This window comes from Choloepus didactylus, chromosome 9, assembly GCF_015220235.1.
Source record: "Choloepus didactylus isolate mChoDid1 chromosome 9, mChoDid1.pri, whole genome shotgun sequence".
Lineage (NCBI taxonomy): Eukaryota > Metazoa > Chordata > Mammalia > Pilosa > Megalonychidae > Choloepus > Choloepus didactylus.
In genome coordinates, this window is record NC_051315.1 from 104,356,478 (window position 1) to 104,381,708 (window position 25,231).

Genomic DNA, 25,231 nt, shown 5'->3' on the forward strand with positions numbered 1-25,231 from the left:
TTAAGGGACTGAATCAGGAATAGTAAAACTCTTTAAAAAAAAGAAGATCAGAAAGAGGAATCATGATATGTCTATTTAACTATTTCACAACAATATCTGGACTTCTGAATACTGTGCTGTGTTTAACATTTGGTGGTGCTAACTGACTTATAAACACCTGATGGACCCATACAATCAACACAGATGAAATATTTTGACAAAACTGACTCCAAATTTTGAAACGAAAATGGGGGGATTTTCTTGTTTCAATTCAAAAATTATAGATTTATTAATGCTACAAGCAGCCCTTCTTTCTTTCTCTCCATTAATGGAAATTCTTTCACTATATAAAATAAAACAATATAGAGAAGACTGATAGCAAAGATTAAAAACATTTAATGATATACCCCAGCCCATATCTAATATAAGGTTTGATTTGGTACAAAACCAAAATTAAGCTGACATTAAGTTAGCATAGACTCAAGTGATATTGTTGAGGAAACTATAATCCCTGCCTTATCCTCATTTAATTACATACTAAATTTAGTTTATAAGGTCTCTCTGAAGTTTCTCTCTTGCTATTTTTAAATGTGAAGATCATTTCTAAGTTTTAGAATATTGCTATTCATTTCAAAATGCTGTGTAGAAGGGTTTCAGGTAGACGGACATAAATTACAATAACGCAAATTCACTGGAATGAGTTCCTGAAGTTGAAGAACTGTCTTGCTCATTTCTGTATCTGCCCATTGCTATACCTGACACAGAGTAATGTTCAATACAACAAAGATGAAAAATTAATAAAATGAGAAAAGGCTGCCAAAATAGGAGCCCTCTATTCAAGGCAGAAAGAGACATTGACGTTTTTTTTTATTTGTTTTTGTTTTTCTTTCTGGGGATATTAGTGAGAATCTCCTGATAGAGGCTAAATGGATACCTATTTAAAAGGTATCTAAAGAATTATTAGAGCCAAAATAATCAACCTACTTTTAGAGTTGTAAACATGTTTTTAAGGTATTACACAGATAATTTTGTTTTTTGAAAAAAATCACTGAACAGGATTCAAAATAAGAACTTTCTTCTGAAAACTGTGATTTGAAAGAATATTTCCATTGAAAAAAATCACTGAACAGGATTCAAAATAAGAACTTTCTTCTGAAAACTGTGATTTGAAAGAATATTTCCATTAACTTGATTCTTGAATCATCAAAATGATATAATATTGGCATAGAGAAGTTGTTTTCCAGCAACGGAGGAGGTTTGGTGAGTTCACACTTACTGACGGGTCACTTACTATATGCATTTAGGAATAAAAATAGTAATTTGTTCTATCGTTACCACTGCCCCTCCTATCTTTCTAAATGCTCAGTTTGAAAAGAGGAGACTCTAACTGCACGGAGCTCCTTGTTACTTTAGTAAAGGATCTCAAAGCACAACTGCCGATCAGCATTACTGTTCATGTCGGGATGCCCAATTCCTAAACTCAGATCTGGGAATGGACCACAAAACGTTCATGAAATGAGTGAACTTGGACAATACGGAAGCTGTTAGGAAAAGAGTAGGGCAGGAAGCTAAATGATAACAGAACAAAACAAAAATGTGCAGGACCAAGTCTGTCATTAGAGAATCCGTTTACCTAGGAAGATCCCTGGAAGTACACAATATTCAAATTCTATCTCTCTATAATTCTGCAGCCGTGAGTTGCTAAAGGCATCTTTCTTCTATTTACATGACATTCCTAAATGATCTAGTGAGATTTGTTCTTTATTATACCTTCATCCTCCGTTTTGGCTGACATCCAAATTTTGCTGCTGTGAAAAATTGTTCTTATTTTTATTGTCCCCTACTTCTACTTCCCCCACTATACATGTTTTCTTTTATTATATCACCATGATTTAAAAGGGCTGAGAGGAAGACACAACAGCCACACATCTAGACTATGGCTCTGAGATCTCACTTTCATTTCCCTAATGGCATTATTGTAATTAGATTTGCAAAAACAGCAAAAGGTCTCATTTTGAATGGCAACAGCTGTTGACATCAACATTATATTGAATAATTTACTGGTTTAATTTTAGCTGCAAAACAACAAAACCCTCTTGTGGATTATTTTATCAGGCAAACTTTTCTCTTTCTGTTGCTGACTCCTCTCCCTGTTCCAGCAGTACTGGTAGTTTCCTCATGAAATACTCTTAAGTGGGCCAAACACTCACAAAGGTAGCAGTTTATTATTTCTAGTTTCCTTGAAGCAAAGTGTCTATGTGACTATTTCAGTACCCTCAACCTATGTACTTATGTGTAAACCAATCAATCGGCAGTTGGCTCTTCCAAGCTCAATTTGAATTTGTATGGCAGAATATTACTTTACCTTTGAGGATCTGCTACTTCCCAGAGTGACTTAAACTGATTCTTGACCTGCAGGAAATTGTAGCAGCACCTGCAAATTGATGTCTTCTTGGCAGAAAATGATGTCGCTTGCTTAACTTCTTCAATATCCCCTAATAGCTAGCCCTTAATTTGGCAGAAAGTAATTTTATGGAATTTCATACTTCCCTGCCAGATATAAAGTACCCAAGATGATTCTCAACACGAGAGTGTGTGAGTGTTTGTACGAGCATGTGCACATGCATATACACACAATGGAAGAGGTTTTATGGCCAGAAGAATAGAGTATGTGAAACTGCTTTCAACTCTAAATTATTCATCTTTTAGAGGGAAAGAAAGGAAAAGTCCTTACTAAAGGAGATTTGTTTTCTTTTAAGAAAAAGTTCTTGTGATTTGTTAGATGAGTGATATTATTTCTTCCATGGTTCTGTTTTTTTCTTTTTTCTTTTTGTCATGTGTTTTTTAGCCAAGTGTTATCTGTATCATAGGTAATCCACTTATTATTGATTGTACAATGAATCTTGTTGAAAATTAGAAAAACGTGGACCCGTTTGTGCATTGTCCCATATTGACCAATGAAAAGCTTGGTTATAGGATAATCTATAATGCAATTACTTTCACAAAATCAACTTGTAATTTTATCAATATATATATAACTAGGTTCTCCTTTTTTTTTTCTGTTACCACTACTTTTGCTTAGATTTTCTTGAAGGAGTAATCGAAGGCAGTATTTATCAGAGAGACATATCCTCACCTTAAGCTGAATGTGACAATAAGGAAACAGAAACAGAAAACCTCTGTAAAAGATTTAATAAATGGAAATCTCATAAGTATGAGTACTGTCTTGTCCTTTCTGATATTCTGAATCTCCAGTTAAATTTAGAAGAATCTCTACACCCATCATGAATACAGCTTCAAGAAGGTCTCAATGGAATTGTTATAGTTAAATGCTAAACAGAAATATTTCAGGAAATACAAATATGACTCCTTAATCCTTTCTCTTAGAAAGGATTTCTCTTAAAGACAACATAATAAAAAAGATCAACTGAGTTTTGTCTAAAATTATTATAAAATTAGCAGACAGCATCAGAAATAAGATGTGTGTGTGTTCCTTTAGACTAGCAACACCTACAAGGTAGGGTTCTTGGCCAGCAGTGATGCTTACCCTTGGGTGCAGTTGGGATGGCAGGGATGACACTCTCGATCCTGATCAGCGTACTTGAAAATGAAACTGTTTGCCCCCTGTAAGCCATCTGGACACTTTTCCACACAGTTTGGACCATCCTTAAAATGGGAACACTTCGTACAGTTGTCGGGTCCCTGAAGGGTGAGAAAGAAAAAAAAAATAGAGAAAGAGTAGTGGTGTCATTTCTTCTGCAATACATTCATGCAATATATTACTGAGAATTCAGTGGGAGGCCATTCTTCTAAGGAACTGGAAGACATTTTCATTGGTACAAATGAAGCTACTGCAGTACAGCAGAGCTCATGAGAGTCTCGTAGCTCAGTTTTGATACCCTGTATGCATGGAAAACATTACAATGACACACTTGTTCTTGAAATATTTTCCTTTTTAAAGTAAGTGGTTAGTGGCTCAACTGAATTCCATATTTTGCCTCAAATTTGATTTAATTGCATCGGCAAAACTGTTCAATGAGTTTTTTAGAAGGACATCAGTATTTTCTGTTTGTGATTTATTACTGGTGATATTGCAGAGCAACAGTATTTGGTAATAACACATTTGCCCTGAGATTGTTTCATCAAAATCACTGGAGTATGTAAATATTAGCACTGAAGAGTTAATGAGGAGAAAGACATGATAGGATTCAGGCAACACTGAAGTTCATATAAAAGTGAGATGTAAATCATCAGGACTTTATTGGAAAAAATAAATTTAAAATTGTACTCTGCTTGAAATAACAGGGATTTTGCAGTTTAGGCAAATAAAAGTAATTCTTAGGTTACTGTCTGTCTCAGATCAGCTTGTGATAACAATAAAGTTACATCATGTCTATTTAGAGGGATTTTATAGAACAACATAGAGATCCATATAAATGTACATATTGATGAGCAAATATCAAAAACTCTTCTATAACAATACACAGGTACAAAAGAAAATCTCTAACAATAAAGTACACAGGTACAAACGAAAATTTCATGGAGAAACTTATCCAAATATAAAGGTGATATAAATATGAGCATGATAAATTTAAATAGAAATAATTCACTTTATATATTATCTATAACACATATCAATTTTTCAATAAGTATTATACTAATAAACACTAATAAGAAAATATATTGGAATGTCATAACAAAATGAAAAAAATATAAAACTAGTATTAAACATCTAAGAATTTCACGGGGATAGTAAACCTGCAAGATATGATAAATAGCATATCCTCAGATCAAGGAAAATTGAGAACATTTTTATTTTAAAAATTGGTATTTTCTTATAAGATGCCCATATTTTCACATATTCAGCAAAAATCAACAATTTCAAATCTCTTTTACCAAATGTGGCTTAACTTTTTGTAAAGGCCCTGAAATTTTATTATTGTGATTGAAGTTTTGAATGGTGATATTACCTACTTGAAATCTACTATTACTTCTACTTTCAGAATGCCATTTTGTCTTAGGATCCTTCTTCTTTCTGACCACTCCTTCCTGGAACTACCTCTTCCCCTGATCTATTTATCCCCCAAATCTGGTCATGCCCTCACGGTTCAACAACCATAACAGTTCACATTGAAGACAATGTAGATAAATAACGTATTAAGTATAAAGGGCGGCAATTTATTTTATCAGGGTTCTAACTATAAACAATGGTATTTGGGAGCCAAGAATTAGCAAATATACTGAAATTAGGCAGGGAGTGTGGGGATCGGATTCCATCCCTGGTAATGCATTACATCTCTACTCACATGTTAATCCAAAAGCAGCCAGACATTGCAATTTGATATGAGACATTAGGAAATGGAGAAATTTAATATTTTAAAATTTAAAAATGGAGGCTACTAATGAAGAGTAGTGAAGAAAAGAAGAAAAAGTAACCAGGAAAAGACTGCTGGAAATACTGAGACTGGTGAGGTTCAATCAATTATCTGCGAATTTCACTATTTTTGCTGTGAGGCTCAGAACTAAAAAAAAAAAAACTATGAAACCTAATCCCTATTCAAAATGAAGAGTTTGCTAATGACAACTTCTTATTTCCTACCAAAAAAAAAAAAATACTTTACATGCTTCCAATTTTAACACCTGCTCATGGGTACTTAGGCACGTAATGCCGTCTATTATGCGAAATCATTTACAGTAGAAGTATGCTCGGTGGCACAATTTATGGTACAGGACAAGAAACATGCTGATGTTTTCTTGAACATAAGAATAAATAAAACCTACTATGAGTAAATGAGGCAGTTATAGCCTGAATTAGGAATTAAGGGAATTATTTCTCTAAAACTTTCCTGTAATGTAAAACAATGCTCAGACCAAAGCTAATCATCAATAATAAGGGGTGTAAGGGGTGTGGGATTTTTTTTTTTCAGAGCAATGAAAATGTTCTCAAATTGATTCTAGTGGTGAATGTATAACTATGCTATTATACCAAGAGCCATTGATTGTACACTTTGCATGGATTGTTATGGTGTGTGAATAAAAGTGTCAAAAAAAATGCCAGGCAAAAGCAGAAGATATAAAATATGTCAATTAAATTCACATTTGAGATTTAAGTATAATTTAATAAGAGAAATTCTTCTGTTCTTCCTTTTTCTTAAACATCTCTTAACTATATGTTTGCATTATCATGATGCAAAACCTAATATTCTAAGCCAACATAACTAAAAATAGTGCTGAAAAATCTCAAAAGAAATGAAATGTGCTGATTTTCTGTCTCATGTCCTTAACAGAGATTTAAAGAAATAAACATACATCTAATGCTTACTCTTTTATCATTGTATTCTCAAAACGTTTAAGAATCTAGGTATAGAGAATGGAACTAATAAATACAATAGAAAATGGAGGTGAAGGTAATACTCTTTTTCACTGATTAGGCACTATCTCTGGACTGAATAATCCAGACAGGCAACTAAAGCCTGACAAAAAGATAGCTTTTTTTTTTTCCCCCTCAGTAACATTGATATTTTTCTCTGGTAGCTACTGTAATGCACAAAGCTACTAAGATCCAATACTCCTCCACTTCCAGGCATCTAGAAAGATTGTACTTCCCTCCCTCTAGAGGTAAGACATGGCTTGCCTTGGACAATGAAATCCAAGTAGAAGTGATGTGTGAGAGCTGCAATGACCCTGGGACCCTGTGTTGATGTGCAGGTGTCATTACTTCAAAGTATCCTGTAATGCTAGGCCATCGTATGGAGGGGAGCTGCCAGAGAGAGTTGCCCAGACTTGCAGCAAACTTTACATGGGAAAGATTTAAGCATTTTCCTGTAAGCTACTGCAACATGGGGATTATTGTTAGGGTAGTGCAACCTTTATTAAACACACTACTATAGCTTTTATAAAAATATATTTTAAATCTAGCTGTCCCTTTCTCTTTGCTTGCTGCCTCTCAAGCCTATATTTCAGTCTCCTGGAATTTTGTCTGATTTCCCTTACTTTTCTTCCTTCTCACATTCCCTCCCTTTTTCTTTCTTCGTACAACTATACAGGACTAGTGAAAATGAAGGTGACAGGATCATACTGAAAAAAAGAATGAAATAAAGACCAAGTACAGACAGATGAAGATGTAAAACCAGAGACCTTGCTTTATTTCAAATCTATCCCTCCCCCAAGATTATCATGGATTTCTTGCACATTTTACCATCTCATTTTTTATATAGCTGTCATATTCCCAGAAAGCAAAAATTTTGCATAGTTCGCTTGCAAACATTGTTACCTGAAAAAAGGTGAGATAAAAAGAGTGTGAAATTTGGAGTCTGAACTTCTATAGTTGAGTACTAGCTCTACATCTTACTGACTTGCTAACTTCCGTGTAGTCAAAGTCTTCTTTTATGGGTAGAATTGTATCCCCTCAAAAAGATATGTTGAATTCCCAACCCCCTGTACCTCAGAATGTGACCTTATTGGGACACAGGGCCCTTGCAGATGAAATGAGTTAAGATGAGGTCACAGCAGAGGAGGGTGGGTCCATAATCCAATATGCCTGGGGTCCTTCTAAGAAAGGAAGAAGAGACACAGGGACAGGAAGGGAGATAGTCATGTGATGAAAAATTTAGAGACTGAAGTGCTGAAGCTGCAAGCCAAGGAATGCCAAGGAATGCCTGCAAACCATCAGAAGCTAGGAAGAAGCAAGAAAGGATTCCTCCCTATAAGTTGCAGAGGTAAAATGACCCTTGATTTTGGATTTCTGTCCTCCAGAACCGTGGGTCAATAAATTACTGTTGTTTTAAGCAACTGAGTTTATGGTGATTTGTTACAGTAGCCCTAGGAAACTAAGACACTTTCTAATCATTATGAGGTTTGGCTCCTTTTTATTTTAAATGAAGATAGTGATGATTCAAGATGTAACAGTGTTTGACAAATCATAAGGTTTTATATAAATATTTGCAGTTATTAACACATTGCCAGGTCAGCAAAATGTGATTACAACAGAATAAATCAAAAGATCAGGAGTGAGAATTCCAACTGGCTTTGATGATTTCTTCCTCTATGTTGTCAGTCTCATGGAGAAGCTTCTGGAACCTCTTGAATATCTTAAGTGATATATGTCTGTTATTTAGTACACACACCCCCACCCCTATGTTTCTAGTTGTGATAATCAACATGTGGACCCAGAAACAGGCAAAAACCTAGCATGAATTGTAAACAGGTGAGAGCAAGCGTCCCTCCAAATACGAACAAAATTAGGGCCACTCTTTGAGTTTGTCTATTCCAGTTTTTAAGACACCATTACCAAAGAGACATTGTGTCCTTACCTACTAAGCATTTGAAGGCTTATTGATCAATTAGGTTTTCTTGATTCTGTGCTCTAATCTTCTCTAGATGCCTGATCTAGTTTCACTGAACTTTTATTCTTTTGACTTACTGCCATAATTGACAGTTTTAGCCATGGGTAGTGATCTCAATTTTCTTTGCCAACACATGCTGGCATTACAGAACCAAAATGGGTTCATTAAAAGCCTATTTTTCACTCTTTCTTTATCAGATAATTTTGAATATTGCAGGAACAACTTTTCTTTCATCATTTATATTTTTTATAAACTGTCTCAAATCTTTTCAGGAACAAAGTAGCAATAAATGAATGGACAGATAAACTGAAGAAACAAACAAATTAAGAGAAATTAATAAGCCAGTTATTTGCTAGCATAATTTTGTATCATAGGAGGCAGCAGAGGGAATAGAAAGAGTACTGGACTTGGAGTCAAACGCCCTGAGTCTGGAAGCCAGAATTGTGATTTAATAGTTGTACCACATTGAGCAATGAACATTCCAAGGCTCAGTTTCCTCGATGGCCAAATAAATAATATCTAAAATACAATGAAAGAAAATGTATGCAAAAATATATAAGATGAATAGTACTTCACAGAAGGCACTGAATAAATGTCTGTTAAATCATGAAGATGAATAGGATCCATGATGATCATAATAATTCTCACTTTTGATTGGCAGGTAAAATAGTCATCAAACTGTGTTTCACACTAAAACCAGTACAGCCGTCCCAAAGGAGCAGTTATTGAGATCTTTCCTCAATAAAGGTAAGGCTTTCAAACAGATATTAAGCAAACATCAACATCTTATATAAGGGATCCTCTCCGTGAAATTACTCTAGAAAAAATATGGCTGATTAATGACTACACTTATTCTTAAAAACTCAGTTTTCTATCTTTAGAATTACTTGAACCACAAGTATTATTCATAAAGAACATATGATTTGTAAAAAATAATACAAATTATAGGAAAGATTTAAAAAATCATAACATTTATTTTCAATATACAGAATTTATTCGATGGGGAGAAGACTAATATTGTAAAAAAACAAATTAAAGTATGCAAACTAAGAATGTTACTATACTGATTTTTGAAAAAGATCTTTGAATAATGATTTTTCAATCTATTAATATGAAAAAATGCAGCATTGGTATGCTGATAGAGCCAGGCACAAAATAGGTAATGAATAATATTTGATGAATAAATGAACAAAATGTTTCCTATGGTTTTGCTCAGAATGAAAGGGGTAAGGGAAAGAAAAGGCAACTACATGAATGAAGAAAACAAACCAGAAAAAGGAATTAAAAATTCATAGGACATATCAGTGCAGTGGCATCCATATCGATTCACAGAGGAGGCAATAGGCAATTTGGGGCAGTCATTAATAGCTTTTATTTTCCAAAATATTTCTTGAAATCTATGCCCAATACATGTTACAACTGAATCTAGAGACATGATACACCCTACCTTCTTTTGAGCATATGGGCACATTATTGCAATCGCACATTTTAAAGTCTAACACACTCTGCAAAAGTCTCACTCAGAAAAAGAACTTTTAGTTCTATGAGTTATGGTCAAGAATGCACCTCAATAAGTTTTTTTAAAAAAACTCAGATACTTATTTCAGTTTGCCATGACATTCTTTATAGAATCTAAATCTCCCATGCTGGAGATAAATAGTATTTTCCATTACTGTTCTTAGTGGAGAAAGAATATAGCTGCATAGGCCCTTTGCATACTTACTTGGAGAGCATTATATATTAAAATGTCTTTTAGACTTTGGTTCTTCAGGACAAATAACACCACTTCTTTTTTTCATAGATCTGATTTTCCAAGGTTAATCATCCTGTGGTGGTCCTCTGAACTGTCCAAGTTTTCCACATCCTTCTTTAGATGAAGTTCCAGAACAGCACATTGGGGCCTAATGGAAGTTTGGAGGGCTCAATGATATTTTTTTCTACGCTAATTAAGTGCTGAATAAGCACTTTAGTAGAAAAAATACTACTACTTAAGTTTCAAATGAATTCTTATGGAGCACTGTTGAGCTCTTAGCTACACCTAAATGTTAGTCCCCAAATAATCTACTGAGAGATGACTCAACAATCTAAACTGGAAATTTGTCTAAAGAAGGATGAACATGGCACTTTGGAATGACAAACTCATACTAACCTTATCATTAAGAAAAATGACTCAATGATGTAAACCAAAGAAAGGTCTAAAAAATAACTGTTATTTACTCTCTAAGTCTGTCTTCAACCTATATAAATGTGACCTCATTTATGAGGACTTTTCTGATCCCACGATTGCTCCTTGGTTCCTCAGAGCTCAATTCTTTCTCTGCCACAGTACTTATCATATTGCTTTAGATTGTAGTTTATGAGTTCTTGTCTTCCTCTTCCTTTTCAACTGTCCTCCACACTATTTATAATAGCTATAAACGATTAGAAACAGATATGAAGATTTACAGTTCTCACCAAACTTAACATAAACTCTCACACTTGCATATCTTTGCACATTCCTCTTTCCAGAATCATCTTCTTTAGAGCACAAACCAAATATCACTTCTCTATAGCCTTCCTTCCCAAAGACAAAATTAGTTTTTCCTTCATTTTGTTCCTATAAAACTTATAGTTATTCATAGATTATCAATTTTATGCTTCAATCTATTTATTTATTTTTCTTTTCTTTTCAACACTGAAATCTTAAAGGCCAACTCCATATTTCATTTCTTCTCTTTAAATGTATTATCTGGGGCATAATAAATGCTTAATTTCATAAATATTATGAAATTGAATTTTTAAATATCTCTATCACTAAACTGTAAGCCTCTTGAGGGCAGAATATTAAACTTGTTTCCTCATAACATGCTATAAATTCCTGTTGAATGGATGGATAAAACAATAAAATAAAGACATAACAGACATTCATACATGATACTAAAAATAAGCCAACACGGCTACAGATGTCTTCAGGCTTACCGGTCCATGGCAGGTGAGAATACTATCTTCCATCTTCTCACACTGGGGGTCACACTCCACACAGATGGAGCCATTCTCAAACTCCCGAAATTCACTGTGAAAACATTGGCTGCATGAGGCAGTGAAAGCAAACAAGCTGTCAACTTAACAAATGAAGTAACATCTGCTAAAAGTCCTATTGGCAGAGTAAATTCTAGAGTTTGTTTCTCTATATGCCAGGAGCATCAGAAACATTTCCCTGTACATTAAGGAGTAACTTCTCCATTAGGAGAAAAGATAAACGGCAGCCAGATGGCTCTCCTTATCCTCCGTGGGTTCAACCAGTCTCATTCAGGAAACCTCTCTCCTGTGAGAAGTATGGCAGCAGTCTCAAAAAAACAAAACAAAAGCCTAACACTTATGATGACAAAGGAGAACCATTTTTACCTGTTTATAAGGCTGTGCCTGTACTTTTTTTCTGAGAGACTATCGTATTTTTCTTGTTGCTAAGTTATATGAAAGTTCCCCATCCTTGCCCTTCAAATCCCAAGACCCTTCAGTTTTTGTTTTTGTTTTTTTATGAAACTTCAAAAAATACTTTGATTTCTTGTCTCCTTTAAAAATACCTGTCTTGGAAAATTAGAGAAAATATCGTTTTTTGATAAAATTAATTTTTCTTAGATTATTGATCTAGTATCACAAGATCTTTTTCAGTTTAAATTCTTTTTGAAATAAGTCTATATGGTATAAAATAAAAACTAGCTAGTTTAATGGTAGAATCCTTAAATTGTCTAACTGAAATCTCCTGAGATGATGGTCATCCCTTCTTGCATCTTTACATTTTTGTGGCTATTTGTATATAAATGTGATCATTATATAAATTTTCCAAACAACTTTTACTTCAAAATTATCATTTCAATAATTGAGTGTCAGCCATCTACAATATATTTAATCTGATACACTCTCATTAATGTGTGAAAACGGTAAAGACAATTTAGAATGTTATTAATGATTCATTAAAATTTGACCAAATGCTTCTATTTACTTTATTATTTTGTGCCTTTAAATCATGACCTACTATTCCAAACCAACAGCATTTTAAATATGGCAAATATATTTTTCCCAATAGTAAATTATACAATTTCTTTCATGATAAATTATCTCATTCAGCTATTTTAAATCCTTAATAAACTAACAAAGTCCAAAGGGTAATCTATATTTTCTGTCAGTAGGATTAAGATCATATCTAATCCAAGGCAAAATAATTAAGTTTGATCTTTCACAATGAAAAGCATAAATTTATTGTTTAATTATGTCTACAACACACATTTAATTACATTAATTTTGCATATTTAAGATGGAATTTTGGTTTGTCATGGACCAAATATTTTATAAATTTTCTTGAGTTTAAAAATCTCAATTACATGAAAAGAATTTTTTTTTACATGATTTGTCTACATGATTAATACAAAGTACTCAACAGAAGAAATCTAAAGAAAATAAAAGTCAGAATGACTTGGTATTGGAGAGGGGAGTGTAGTTAAACTGAAAAGAGAATCAAAAACATAGCCCATATAATGAAACTATTTGACAGTTCCAGCAAAGTGTGGGATCATCAGGGAATTACTGGTTCTATATAATAGCTTCTTGAATACCAAAGGGTTGTGGTTTTAAATGAAAGTCATAAATTTATGGTGCTATGTTTTAGGGCATAATTTTCCTCCTCTCTTTCCCCAATCCTCCCTTCCAGACCCTACATGGTTGAGAAGTACAGTGCACATGTCATGAAAAATCAGAGAGACACCATAGCCGTGTCTTCCACAGAAGCTGTAGAGAGAATTTGCAGAGCTTCTCACTCTTCCTCTCAGAACAGATCCCTGCAGTCTTCAATACTTCTGCCCTTCATCACCTCTGTTCTTCCTTTCTTTCTTTACTGTCTTCCAGTGATAGTATCGTGACTGCCGGAGTTCCCCTTTCACTTGAACCTTACCTAACAAATCACAGTCTATTGACCATGGGCTTTGCACATGGATTTTTTTTTTTTTTAACTTGTTTTTCCAATTACACGTTTCTCACAATTTTCTGGTTATATGTGTGCTACCTTAACCAATCCTCTGTTTAAGGGCAAATGCTTTGGAATGAAGTCTTTCCTAATTTACATCCTATCACCAACACTAATATTTCTAAGGCTTAATTGCCTTAACTTCTCTAGTTCAGTTTCTTAAATCTCATCTGTAAAAGGGAAAAATAGTGTTTCATTGAGAGGTTGTGATTATTAAATGTAAAAAATGCCTGCAGAGCTTAGACTAACACTTTCTTTGATGTTTCCAGGTTCTTAAAGTTTTAAAAGAGGTTGAACAAAGGTTTTAAGATTCCTTTGTACTTAGTTTTCTTTTTTTAAAAATTTTGATTGCTTGTACATTATGATAGTTAACAGTTGCTAGATTATATTGCTTTATATGACCTGGATTTGAGGTTAATCATTCAGGAATTGGCTAATTTTTTTTTTTTTCTTCTGTCCTGAGGGCCAAACTTTTTTATTTAAATAGAAATAGGCTTCCCGATTTTGATAAAAGTCATATTTGTATTTGATTATATTCTCATTTCTGAAGATAACTATTCTACCTAACCATTTCAACTATTAGAAGTAAGGAAGAAACAATGATAACAATTATAGTGGTAGGAATTACAACAAGATCTTTTTATTATTTTCTAATTTGAAAATCATAGCCACCCTATGAAGTTGACATCACTGTTATTCTAATTTTCCATAAAATAAAACCAAATTTAGAAAGGTTAAGTTATGTATTCAAGTTTAAACATTTCAACTAGGATGTTTATTCTTCCCTAAAGCCTATCTTAGCTACCAGGAAATACTGTAAGAAACTAGCCAGTTCTAAAAGGAGGAAGGTAGGGAGTTTCTTAGGGCCAGGCAACAATTGCATCAGACTTTGACAAGATACTTTCCTTTATTACCTTTCAATCCTATGCTTATGGTTATCCAGGACCACATTATTATTGCAAAATATATTTACAAATTTATATTTCTTTAATAGATTTTATTTAATGACATAAAAGTACAAAATGTTAAACTTTCAAAAACAGTCTAGTAATCAGTGTTGTCTATTTATAAAACCTACATTTTTCCTTTGGTTAATTCTTAATGTTCTGCAGAAATGCAAAAGAGAATGGTGTATGTTCTAGTCTGAATCTATTATGTCCCCCACAAATGCCATGTTCTTTAATGCAATCTTGTGGGGGCAGACTTATTGGTCTTTTGATTAGGGTGAAACCTTTTGGTTAGGTTGTTTACATGGAGATGTGACCCACCCAACTGTAGGTGAGACTTTTTGATTAGATTATTTCCATGGAGATATGACCCCACCCATTCAGGATGGGTCTTAATTACATCACTGGAGTCCTTTAAGAGAGACATTTTGGAGAGAAGCTGAGAGCCGACACAGACCCAGATGTTTGAAGATGCTGGGAGATACAGACAGACGGATGTTTGGAGATACTAAGCTAAGAGATGAAGCCCAGAATTTGCCCTGGAGAAGCTAAGAGAGGACCCCTATATGCTTAGAGAGAAGTGCCCTGGGAGAATAAGTGAGAATGCATGCACAGAAGCTGAAAGAGAAAATAAGAGAAGCAGAAGCCCAGAGACAATTTAGAGAAAGCCATTTTGAAACCAGAACCCAGGAGCAAAGGACCAGCAGACATCAGCCACATGCCTTCCCAGCTGACAGAGGTGTTCCTGGACACCAACAGCCTTTCTTCAGTGAAGGTATGCTCTTGCTGATGCCTTTGTTTGGACATTTTTATGGCCTGAGAACTGTAAACTTGTAACCTAATAAATCCCCTTTATAAAAGCCAATCCATTTCTGGTATACATAATGCATAATGGCAGCTTTATCAAACCAGAACAGTGTATATACTCATATTTATAAATTTCATGTTTCTGACAAGTTTACAACTGAAATAGTAAATGAAAATTAATAGTATTCTGGAAAGGAAACAGGAAGAAAATCAGATTCTCTGAGTTCTACTGTTGGTTCACTTTCAAATAGTGTTGTGATTTAGACCAGTACATTTAATAACATCAGTTCTCACTGTTTAACTATAAAAAGCTGCTGTTAGATCAAATGATTTCTAGAATCCATTCTGTCTTTAATACTGTATATATGTACTCAATAATCTTTAAATGTAACATTCACTTAATTGAATTAAAGTCAACTACATTTCATTTTAATGGCATTTATCACTGTACACACAAAAAGAGCATATGTTAATCTGAGGTGTTTTATGTGTAGAAAATATCATTATATCATAATAATGTGAACAGGCATCCAGGAATGCAATTCAAATGAGATGTCAGCACATAATTTGCTCTTTATTATCAAATTTACAAGCTGTAATTTTCCTGAAAAAAATATTAAATGCTTACTTAAAGTTGTTTTTATACTTAAACTTTTCATTTTCATTTTTTCCCCTACATTTTATGAAGGGAATTGGTTTTGGCTATCTTGCAAAGGAGAGACATACCAATATCATTATGGGCCATAGATTTGTATCCTTCTAGTGTAAAATGCCAAACTATAATGTTATCTGGGTTCTAAGAAAACAGTTATTAAAATGTGACAATTCATGAGTCAGAAGAAGAAATGAAATATAGAACTTTAAAATTACACATTGCAAAATCGTTGAGAATCCTTTTAGTGAACAATATAAGAAAATGTGACTTGGAGCAATCACTGAAAAAAAAACCATTATCACACTAATGAAGGAAACTGTGATGCATGAAACAGTTTATGTTTTGATAAAGTGATTTTATGAGTGTAGGAGGTGCCATACTACAAGGTAAATATACTTGGTTTTATTGGGTGCAATATGATTATTGTAGAACCACAGGGGATTTAAGATGCTTGATTTAAAATACTGCTTTTCTCTCAGAAGTGGTAGAACATTTTCAGGAACCACTTCAACTAGAAACCGCAAAGGTAGTTTTTCTATACAGCTAAAGCAGGTGTCAGAGACAGAAATGTAGGTCATTCCTAATACACAATCAAATAGACATACAACCTGAATGGAAGAAATAATCAAATCTTATGTAGTAACTCCAAATGAAAATTGATGGGAAACTAAAAGATTATTGGGACATATCAGAAGGGAGATTACTTATAACAAACTCCTTAGTAAGAAAAACAGGCTTATATTTTGCTTGAGTATATATTGGTATAATTTACTAAGACTAGGTTGGTACATCTTTTTAAAAGTGCAAATACTATTCTACATACATAATACACACACACACACACACACACACACACACAATTGTCTTGTTATTTCAAATGGAATTATTTCTCCTTAAAAGAATTCTTCCTGCATAATAAGAGTGCTCTTGAGAAATCTTGGCCAGCAGAAACATTCTGAAATTTTCCATTTTCTTATAACCATTAGATCTGACCTACTTTGCATCTCCAAGCCCACGAAGCAAAGGCAGCGCTGGCAGGTGCCTTACCCATCATAGAGGTTACAGGACTCTATGCAGGTCCTTCCCCTGCTGAAGCGCCGGCACGACAGGCACTGGTCCGGTCCAGGGCCCCAACAGCCATCGTTTGAACACAGATGGTTGCACACCATTCCTTCCGCAGCTGAAAAACACAAAAAGCAAGGTCCAATGAAACAGAAGCCTATATCAAAATTTATAATTTTCATGTAAGTCTTCCTAAGTAAAGTGATACATAAAGGAACTTGTTGGAAAGAGATCTGTGTCAGACAACTTTGGTTGCTAAGCAATCACCATGTGCCCACCTACTCCCAACTTCTTCCGTATCGTAGAACCCCAGTCACCGTGTTCGTGTGGCAACATTAAATTTTTCACAAGATTGAGTAAATGGCATTTGTATATATCAAAACTACAGAGAGGAGGGAGTGATCGAAAGTAACCTTCCAAGTAGGGAGCAAACTACACCATTCCTAAGCCAATGCTTTTCTCCACTAATGTACCAAAAATTGTGTTTTCAATTCCATATGAGAGCTCCTTGAAGAATTAGAACAAATGCTACTTGCTGTAAAATAATGATGTATAAAATAACAATAAATAAAAAACAAAAAAAAAATCAACAGAAAAAGAGAAAGAAAAAGAAGAATATATGGAAGTTAAGACAGGCAAAAAAAGAATAGAAATAAAATACAAGTTTTTTACAAGCCTCTGCTGTAGTCTGACTAAGCCTACTTTGATATATGTTGAATTGGCACATGTAAGGAAAAAGTTAAAAGAATATTTAGCAAATTGTAGTGGTTATTTATGAGGAGGTATAGAGATTAAAGTAGTGACCAACAACGTTTAGTCTTACGTATTTATTTTATATGTTAGAAGAAGTGCCAAAGAATTTTGGGCCATGCCTCTTTAAGTCTGACATTTTTGTTCTCTTTTAAGCTGAAGAACATTTATGTAACATAATTTTAGTGCTGGTATACTAAATCTTCAGTAAGAAGGGCCCATAAAGAGTTCAAATGTTACTCTAGGTATCTGAAAAGTGATCTGAGGCATCCAAAACCCAATCGTTGACAGTTTTCATGAACTATGAATTCCCAAGAAGATAAAAACATGAAAATCTTCTTTATCTTTCCATTAGTTACAGGGCTTTACTTCTTATGGGATATAGGTTACCATGGCAAGAGCATTGGTGAGGAGGGTTGGGATGGCCTTGAATACATTATCGTAAGATAAAGAGGGAATCATTTATAAAATACTCATGAAAATTACCTTCTCTAATCCGTACTTGAGAGAGGAAACTGCCTGTTTCTGTGTTGCTGACTAGTTGCACAATGAATCACAGTAACACAATTCACATACTCTTTCTCCTATATCCTTGGGCCTTATGGGGGAGCCACTGCTAAACTGTCTCATGGCAGACTTAGACTGATAAAAAAATTCCTTTCACTTTCTTTATAACTGCTTAATTGAATAATCTCTTACATTATTGTTGAAGAGAGAAAACTGAAGGAGTGTGTGAGTGTTTGTGTGTGTGTATGATTTCAGTATTTTTTTTTAGGAATAAACGACAAATGCTACAATGCTTATATTTAAAGTGTAAAATTTGGTAAGTTTGGACATATGCATGCATCCAGGAAACATATCCACAATCAAGATAATGAATATATTTAGTAGCTCCAGAAGATTACTCATGGCTGTTACATAATCCATCTCCTGTCCAACCCACCACAGACAACCATGATCTGCTTTCTGTCACTCATTGTATATTAATTTTTTATAAACAGAATCATACAGTAAGGGCTCTCTTTTTGCATGGCTTCTTTCACTCAGCATAATTATTCTGATATTCATCCACAGTGCTGTGTATATCAATAGTTATCCATTTTTATTAATGAGTTTATTCTATTGTATAGACATACCACAGTTTGTTTATATATTTACCTGTTGAACATTTGGAATGTTTTCCATTTTTGGCTATTAAAAACTAAGTTGCTATGAAATTTTTTTTTTGTAGAAGTCTTTTTATGGACATACAGTTTCATTTCCTTTGGGTAAATACTTAGGAGTGGAATGGGTGGATTATATCAGATGCTAACATTTTTAAGAAAGGGTCAAACTGTTTTCAAAAGTGGTTGCATAATTTTATGTTTCTACCAGCAATGAACTCAACTCAATTGTTTGAATTCCCTCACATCTTTGCCAACACTTGGTTTGGTCAGTCATTTTAATTTTACCTTTTTAATAGGTATCTTCTAATGAGCGTATTTGCCTTCCAAACACTGTCTTTGGTAAAGTGTCAGTTCAAATCTCCTGTCCATTTCATATTGTGTTGTTTGTTTTCTTATTATTGAGTACTGAAAATTCTTTATATATTCTGTAAATATTTTTCCCAATCTTTGGTTTCTCTTTTCATTCTCTTAACAGTTTTTGTTTTTTGTAAAGTAGAAGTTTTACATTTTGGTGAAGTACAGTTTATCAATTTGTTCTTCTATGAATCATGCTTTCTTCATATCCAAGAAATCGTTGTCTAATTAAAGGTCAACAAAGTTTTTCTCCCATGATTTCTTTTAGAAGTTTAGAGAGTTTTTGGTTTTACATATTGGTATATAATACATTTTGAATTAATTTATCTACATGTGCTGTGCAAGGAGCTATTCATTTGGCATATAGCTATCTAATAGGTCCAAAACCATTTGTTGAAAAGACAATCCTTTCTCTGCTAAGTTACCTTTGAGTCTTTGCAAAAAATAAGTTGCCCATATATTTGTGGATCTGTTTCTGAGCTCTCTTTTCTGCCCCATTGGTCTATTTCTCTATATGTTTCTCCATCTTTTGACTCAACCTACTTGAGTTTTTATGTCTGAAGTCTGTTTCTTGTAGGCAACATATAGTATGGTCTTGTGTTTTTTATACAATCTAAAATTCTCTGCCTTTAACTGGGATATTTCAATCATTTACATTTAATTTGATAATTGGTATGGTTAAATTTGAAATCAATCATCTTCTTATTTGTTTGCTACTTGTCTAATCTGTTCTTTTCCCTTTTTCCATCATTTTTTTCCTGCCACATTTTGGATTAACTGAATTTTTACAAGATTTCATTGTATCATTTTTGTTGGCTTGTGAGCTATAAATTTTTGATTTGTTATTTTAGTGGCATCATTCAGATGTTTAATTTATATATTTTTAATTAAATTTTTTGAGATAAGTATAGATTCATCTGTAGATGTAAATAATAGCACAGAGATCCCATCTAGTTTTTACCCGGCTTTTCCCCATGGTAACATCTTGCAAAACTATATACTACAAGATCACAACCAGGATATTCACAATGATATAGTCAAGATGCATAACATTTTCACCACAACAAGAATCCCTCACATTGCCCTTTTATGAGCTCATGCACTTTTCTCCCTTCCCTACCTTTATCTCACACCCTTGCAACTGCTAGTCTGTTCTCCATTTCTGTAATTTTGTCATTTCAAGAATGTTACATAAATTGACTCATACAATAAGTAACATTACAATTGACTTTTTTCACTCAGAATAAATCTCTGGAGATTTATCCAGGTTGATGCATGTATTAATAGCTTATTTTTAATGTCAGTCGTTTTTCATAGTATGGAAATACCAGAGTGTTTAAAACATTCACCCACTGAAGGACATTTGGGTTGTTTTTTTTCCCCAGTTTTGAGATATTACAAATAAAGATGCTAAATACATTAATCTACAGACCTTGTGTGACCATAAATTTTCATTTATCTGGGATAGATGCCCAGGAGAGCAATTGCTGTGTCGGACAGTAGAAGCATTTTAAGTTTTCAAGAAATTGGCAATATGTTTTCCTGAGTGGCTACACCATTTTACATTCCCACCAGCAAGGTAAGAATGATCCAGTTTGTTTCTAACCTGTCCAGCATTTGGTGCTCCCATTAATTTTATTTTAGCCATTCTGATACTTTTCTAGTGATATCTCATTGTGTTTTTAATTTGAATTTCCCTACAGTGGCTGATGATATTGAACATCTTTTCATGTGCATATTTGCCATCTGTATATTCTCTTCTCTGAAACGTCTCTTCACGTACTTTGCTCATTTTAATTGGATTTTGTTTTACTGTTGAATTTTAAGAGTTCTTCATATATTCTATATACATGTAGTTTGTAAATGTTTTCACCAAAGCTGTAGCTTGGGTTTTCATCCTTTTAACTGGAATTTTCACAGAGTAAACAATTTCAATTTTGATGATGTCCAATTTATCAATTTTTCCTTTTATGCATTGTGCTTTTGGTGTCAAGTCTAAGAAGACTTTATTTTTAAAGCTTTACATTTTATGTTGAATTCTAAGATCTTTTTTCAGTTAATTTTTGTATAAGCTATGAGACTTTCATTAAGGTTCACTTTTTTTTTTTTACCAATGACTGTCCACTTGCTCTTGCATCATTTGGTCTAAAGGCTATTGTTCCTCCATTGAACTGTTTCCACATCTTTATCAAAAATCAGTCAAGCATATTCATGTGGGTCTATTTCTGGTTTCTCTAGTCTATTTTATTGACTCATGTATCTATCCCTCTGCCAACACCCTATAACCTTGATTATTGTAGCTATGTAATAAGTGTTGAAGTCAGGTAAGCTGAATGTTACCACTTCATTCAAATTGTTTTAGCTATTCTAATTCCTTTGCCTTTCCATAATTTTTTTTTTTTATAATAATCTTGTCTATATCTCAAGAAATCTTGCTGGTATTTTGATAGTAATTGCATTAAATCTTTTTTTGGCAATTTGGGAGAATCAACATCTTTACCATTCTGAATCTTTCAAACCTGTGAAATGGTATGTCTCTACATATGTTTAAATCTTTGGTTTTCATTCACTAGCATTTTGCAGTTTTCAGCATACAAGTCCTATAGATGTTTTGTTGAATTTACTTACGTATTGCTTGTTTTTTTTTAGCGATTGTGAATGGAATTTTAATTTTAATTTTGGTATCCCTAAATTCATTGCTAGTATATGGATTCAATTGATTTTTGAATGTTTATCTTGCATCCTATGAGCATGCTGAAATCATTTATTTATTAAAGGAGCATTTATAGATTCCTTGGGAATTTTTTATGTACATGATTGTGTTATCCTTTCTTGGTTCCTGGTATGGCAAGTGATTTTTAATTGAAATCTGGTCATTTTGAGTATTAGGTTATGAGACTCTGGATCTTATTTAAATGTTCTGTTCTAGCTTTTTCTGATACTGCTCTGACAGGAGCAGGGAGGGGCTCCAGCTCCTTACTGCCCAGTGGAGTGCTTTGTTGCTGCTCCCCATATGGCCTCAACTGACTCAGCAGGGGAGGGGTGAGACCCATTAATACTGGACAGCGAGGAATGTCTGACTCTCCATTAGCTTTCCTCTGATACCATCCCAGTGGCAGGGCGGGTAGGGGAGGGAAGGACTAGCTCCTCATTTCTTCTGGGTCATGAGGTGGAAGTCTAGGTTTCCCACATGGTCTCCCTGTCACTGGGGGTTGTGGGAACTCTTTACTGCCAGGAGTATATGAAAGTCCTGGCTTCAAATTCAGCCTTCTCTGACATCACCTGCCAGGGGCACCTGGTGGAGTACCTCATTACAACCTGGCAAAGGTAGAAGTCTAGTTTCCCTACTTAGCCTTTACTGTTGGGCTACAGCTTTATGTGTGGTGTGTGTGTGTGTGTGTGTGTGTGTGTGTGTGTGTTTATTTTTTTTTATTTTTTGCAATTATTGACTGCAGTGGAGTAGCTATTGTCTAAAAGTTTTCTGTCTTTCTAGGCTGAAACTTTCCTGGTTCTTTGGGTAGCTAGAATAGGTTTTTGCTGTTTTTTATTATTATTATTATTATTTTCTCTGTGCCTACTAGTGTTTCTGAGTTGTCAGCTTCCTCAGCTCCAAATCTGGGGCAAAAAAGAAAACCCAGGGACTTCATCACTTATTATTCTTTGGAGCCTAAGGCCCCAGGCCCATCTGTCTTCTCTGCACCTTTCAGAGTCCTATGTTTGTTTATATTTAATATCCAGAGTTTTTTTTTTTGGTTGCACTTAGCAGGAAGAATAGGGGAAGTGTATCTACTCCATCTTGCCAGAAGTGAAAGTCTGAGTATACATATTTAATTTATTGCTATCTACTTTCAAGTTATAGTCTACCACTTTATATATATAATTTAAGAGCCTTAAAATTGGATATTTTGTTTCTCCATTCCCAACCTTTGAGTTATTACTGCCACAGATTTTTCTTTTCCATATGTTATATACCCCATACTACATTGTTTTTATTTTAGTTTACAGTTTTGATTACCTGTTGAAGAGAATTAAATTTTAATGAGAAAATCCTATCTATTTATCCATGAAGTTACCATTTCCAGGGCTCTTCATTCCACGTACAGATCCACATTGCCGTCTTGTACTATTTCCTCTGCCTGAAGAACTTCCTATTTCTTGTAGCATGGTATTTCTGTACTGCTCTCTCCTCTCTGATACTCTGTCCAGCCAACTCTAGCTGCCTAATCTCTTTGGACTCTCAGTTCTTCTCCTCAACTCAGGGAGTCTTTGGGGCTCCTCCTCATTGCTCCACTGCCTAGAAACTCTCTCAAGGCAGTTAGCTAAGGCAATTTTTGGCTTACTTCGTTTCCTCTCTCTCAGGTATCACTCTCATTAGTTACCTGATGTCCACTCTCTTGCAAACTGCTCTTTCACATATTTTGCCCTTTTATTGATTGTTTCATGTGGGAGGATGACTTCCCTGTTATCAATCTGCGCTGGAAGTGGATATCACATATTCATTTTTAACAGTTCAAATTAGGATTTCTTGCTGTTTCTTGTTTACAGATAGAAGTTTCATGGATCATAAGGTTTTTCCAAAGTGCCCCAAAGAGCTGCAAAACACCTGCTGATATTTAATAAAAATCATAGCTCCATCTATTCTAACTTATTAACTTTGTAGCCATTATTCTAAATGATGGAAACATAATTTTTAATGATCATCTGCAAGAACAAACTGAATAGATTATTTTCACTTGTAGATAGGACTGTCATTCTTCATGAATACATTATTAAGATATATAGGTGTGGTTGTTTTAAACATGTTCTTAAAGCTAATACAGCCCTATGGGTTTAAATCCATTGTAAGTAGGACCTTTTGATGAGGCTACTTCATTTAAGGTGTGACCCACCTCATTTGGGACTGGTCTTAATCTTATTACTGGAGTCCTTTATAAATAGAATGAATAGAGAGAAAGAGAGAAAAACCATAGAAGCAAGAAACTGAAATCAACAAAACCTGGAAGAGAAGGGAGAGACCAGCAGATGCTGCCATGTGCCTTGCTATGTGACAGGGGAGCCAAGCATCACAGGCAGCCAGTATTTGGAAAGAAAGAATTGCCTTGATGATGCCTTGATTTGCACATTTTACCAGCCTCAAAACTGTGAGTGAATAAATTCCCATTGTTTAAGCCAAACCATTTCATGGTATTTGCTAGAGCAGCCTAGGAAACTAAAACAAAAGTTTGTGGTCTTTGCTCAATTGTGGTTCTCTCCATGTCTTAGAGATTGATTAAAATGAAATAGCATACTTTCTCTTCTCATGATATAGAGTTTCTTCCTCTTAAAAGTTGAATAATTGGATGTTATTTGATGGAAAGACAAATCAACAGTTTATCTATTATAATGATTTTGAATTAATATCAAGAGATCCTTTCTTCTGATTCATTTATAATGCAAAGAAATAGTTTCTCTAACTACACAAAAGAACATCAGTTAAAATGGCACTTTAATATAGGGCTCATATCACTGAATCCCTAGATGTATAAATGACCTCCAACTAATTTATAAAAATATAAGGAGTAAGAAAGACAGTTTAATTAAGCTGATTAAATAGAATTGTGTAAGATCAAATTCTACATAATAGATGAAGAGTTAGAAAACAGCAAAATGTCATGATATTCCTGAATATTAAGATAAAATACTCATTTTATAAACACTCAGCCGTTTTAATGTTATTTATAATGTATTTTATGTTCCATCCTACTATTCTTATAAATACTTGCTTATGGGATAAACATGAGCATCAGAAGAAGTCCTGAAGAGGAAATGTCCAAAAGTAAGGTTATAAAAACCACTTGGAAAGAAAACTGGAACATATTCAAAATCATACTGCACAATATCTTAAATCTCTAACTCTTTCTATTCATATCTTCTTCTAGAAAATACAAACAATTTCTTGAATGCTTTGTTTTTAACAGCTTCTGCCTAAGGCCTTCAAATACATTTTCAAATGCATCTCCTTGATGATGTAGGCAAAGCCATCAGTATCTTCTCGTCACTGTGCATTTCGTGATATTCCACTGACTTTTTGTTTTGTATATTCCACCAATTTCCATTACTTTTTGCAGGTTTGATACTGTCTCTCTCTCGTCTCTTCCCCCTCCGTGTCCCAAAGTGGAATAAAGTTG

The 25,231-nt window shown here is 34.0% G+C and overlaps 1 protein-coding gene across 4 annotated transcripts in view; it reads right to left on the reverse strand.

Annotated features, from left to right (window-relative positions):
* The window catches only part of ERBB4 (erb-b2 receptor tyrosine kinase 4), a 1,164,817-nt gene that overhangs the window by 259,335 nt on the left and 880,251 nt on the right, over window positions 1-25,231 (reverse strand). For all 4 annotated transcript variants that reach the window (XM_037849192.1, XM_037849193.1, XM_037849194.1 and 1 more), the window contains 3 exons: window positions 16,780-16,912; window positions 11,283-11,376; window positions 3,527-3,681 (listed from right to left, as the gene is read on the reverse strand). In XM_037849192.1, the coding sequence (XP_037705120.1) occupies window positions 3,527-3,681; window positions 11,283-11,376; window positions 16,780-16,912 (382 nt within the window). The remainder of the gene's footprint in view (window positions 1-3,526; window positions 3,682-11,282; window positions 11,377-16,779; window positions 16,913-25,231) is intronic.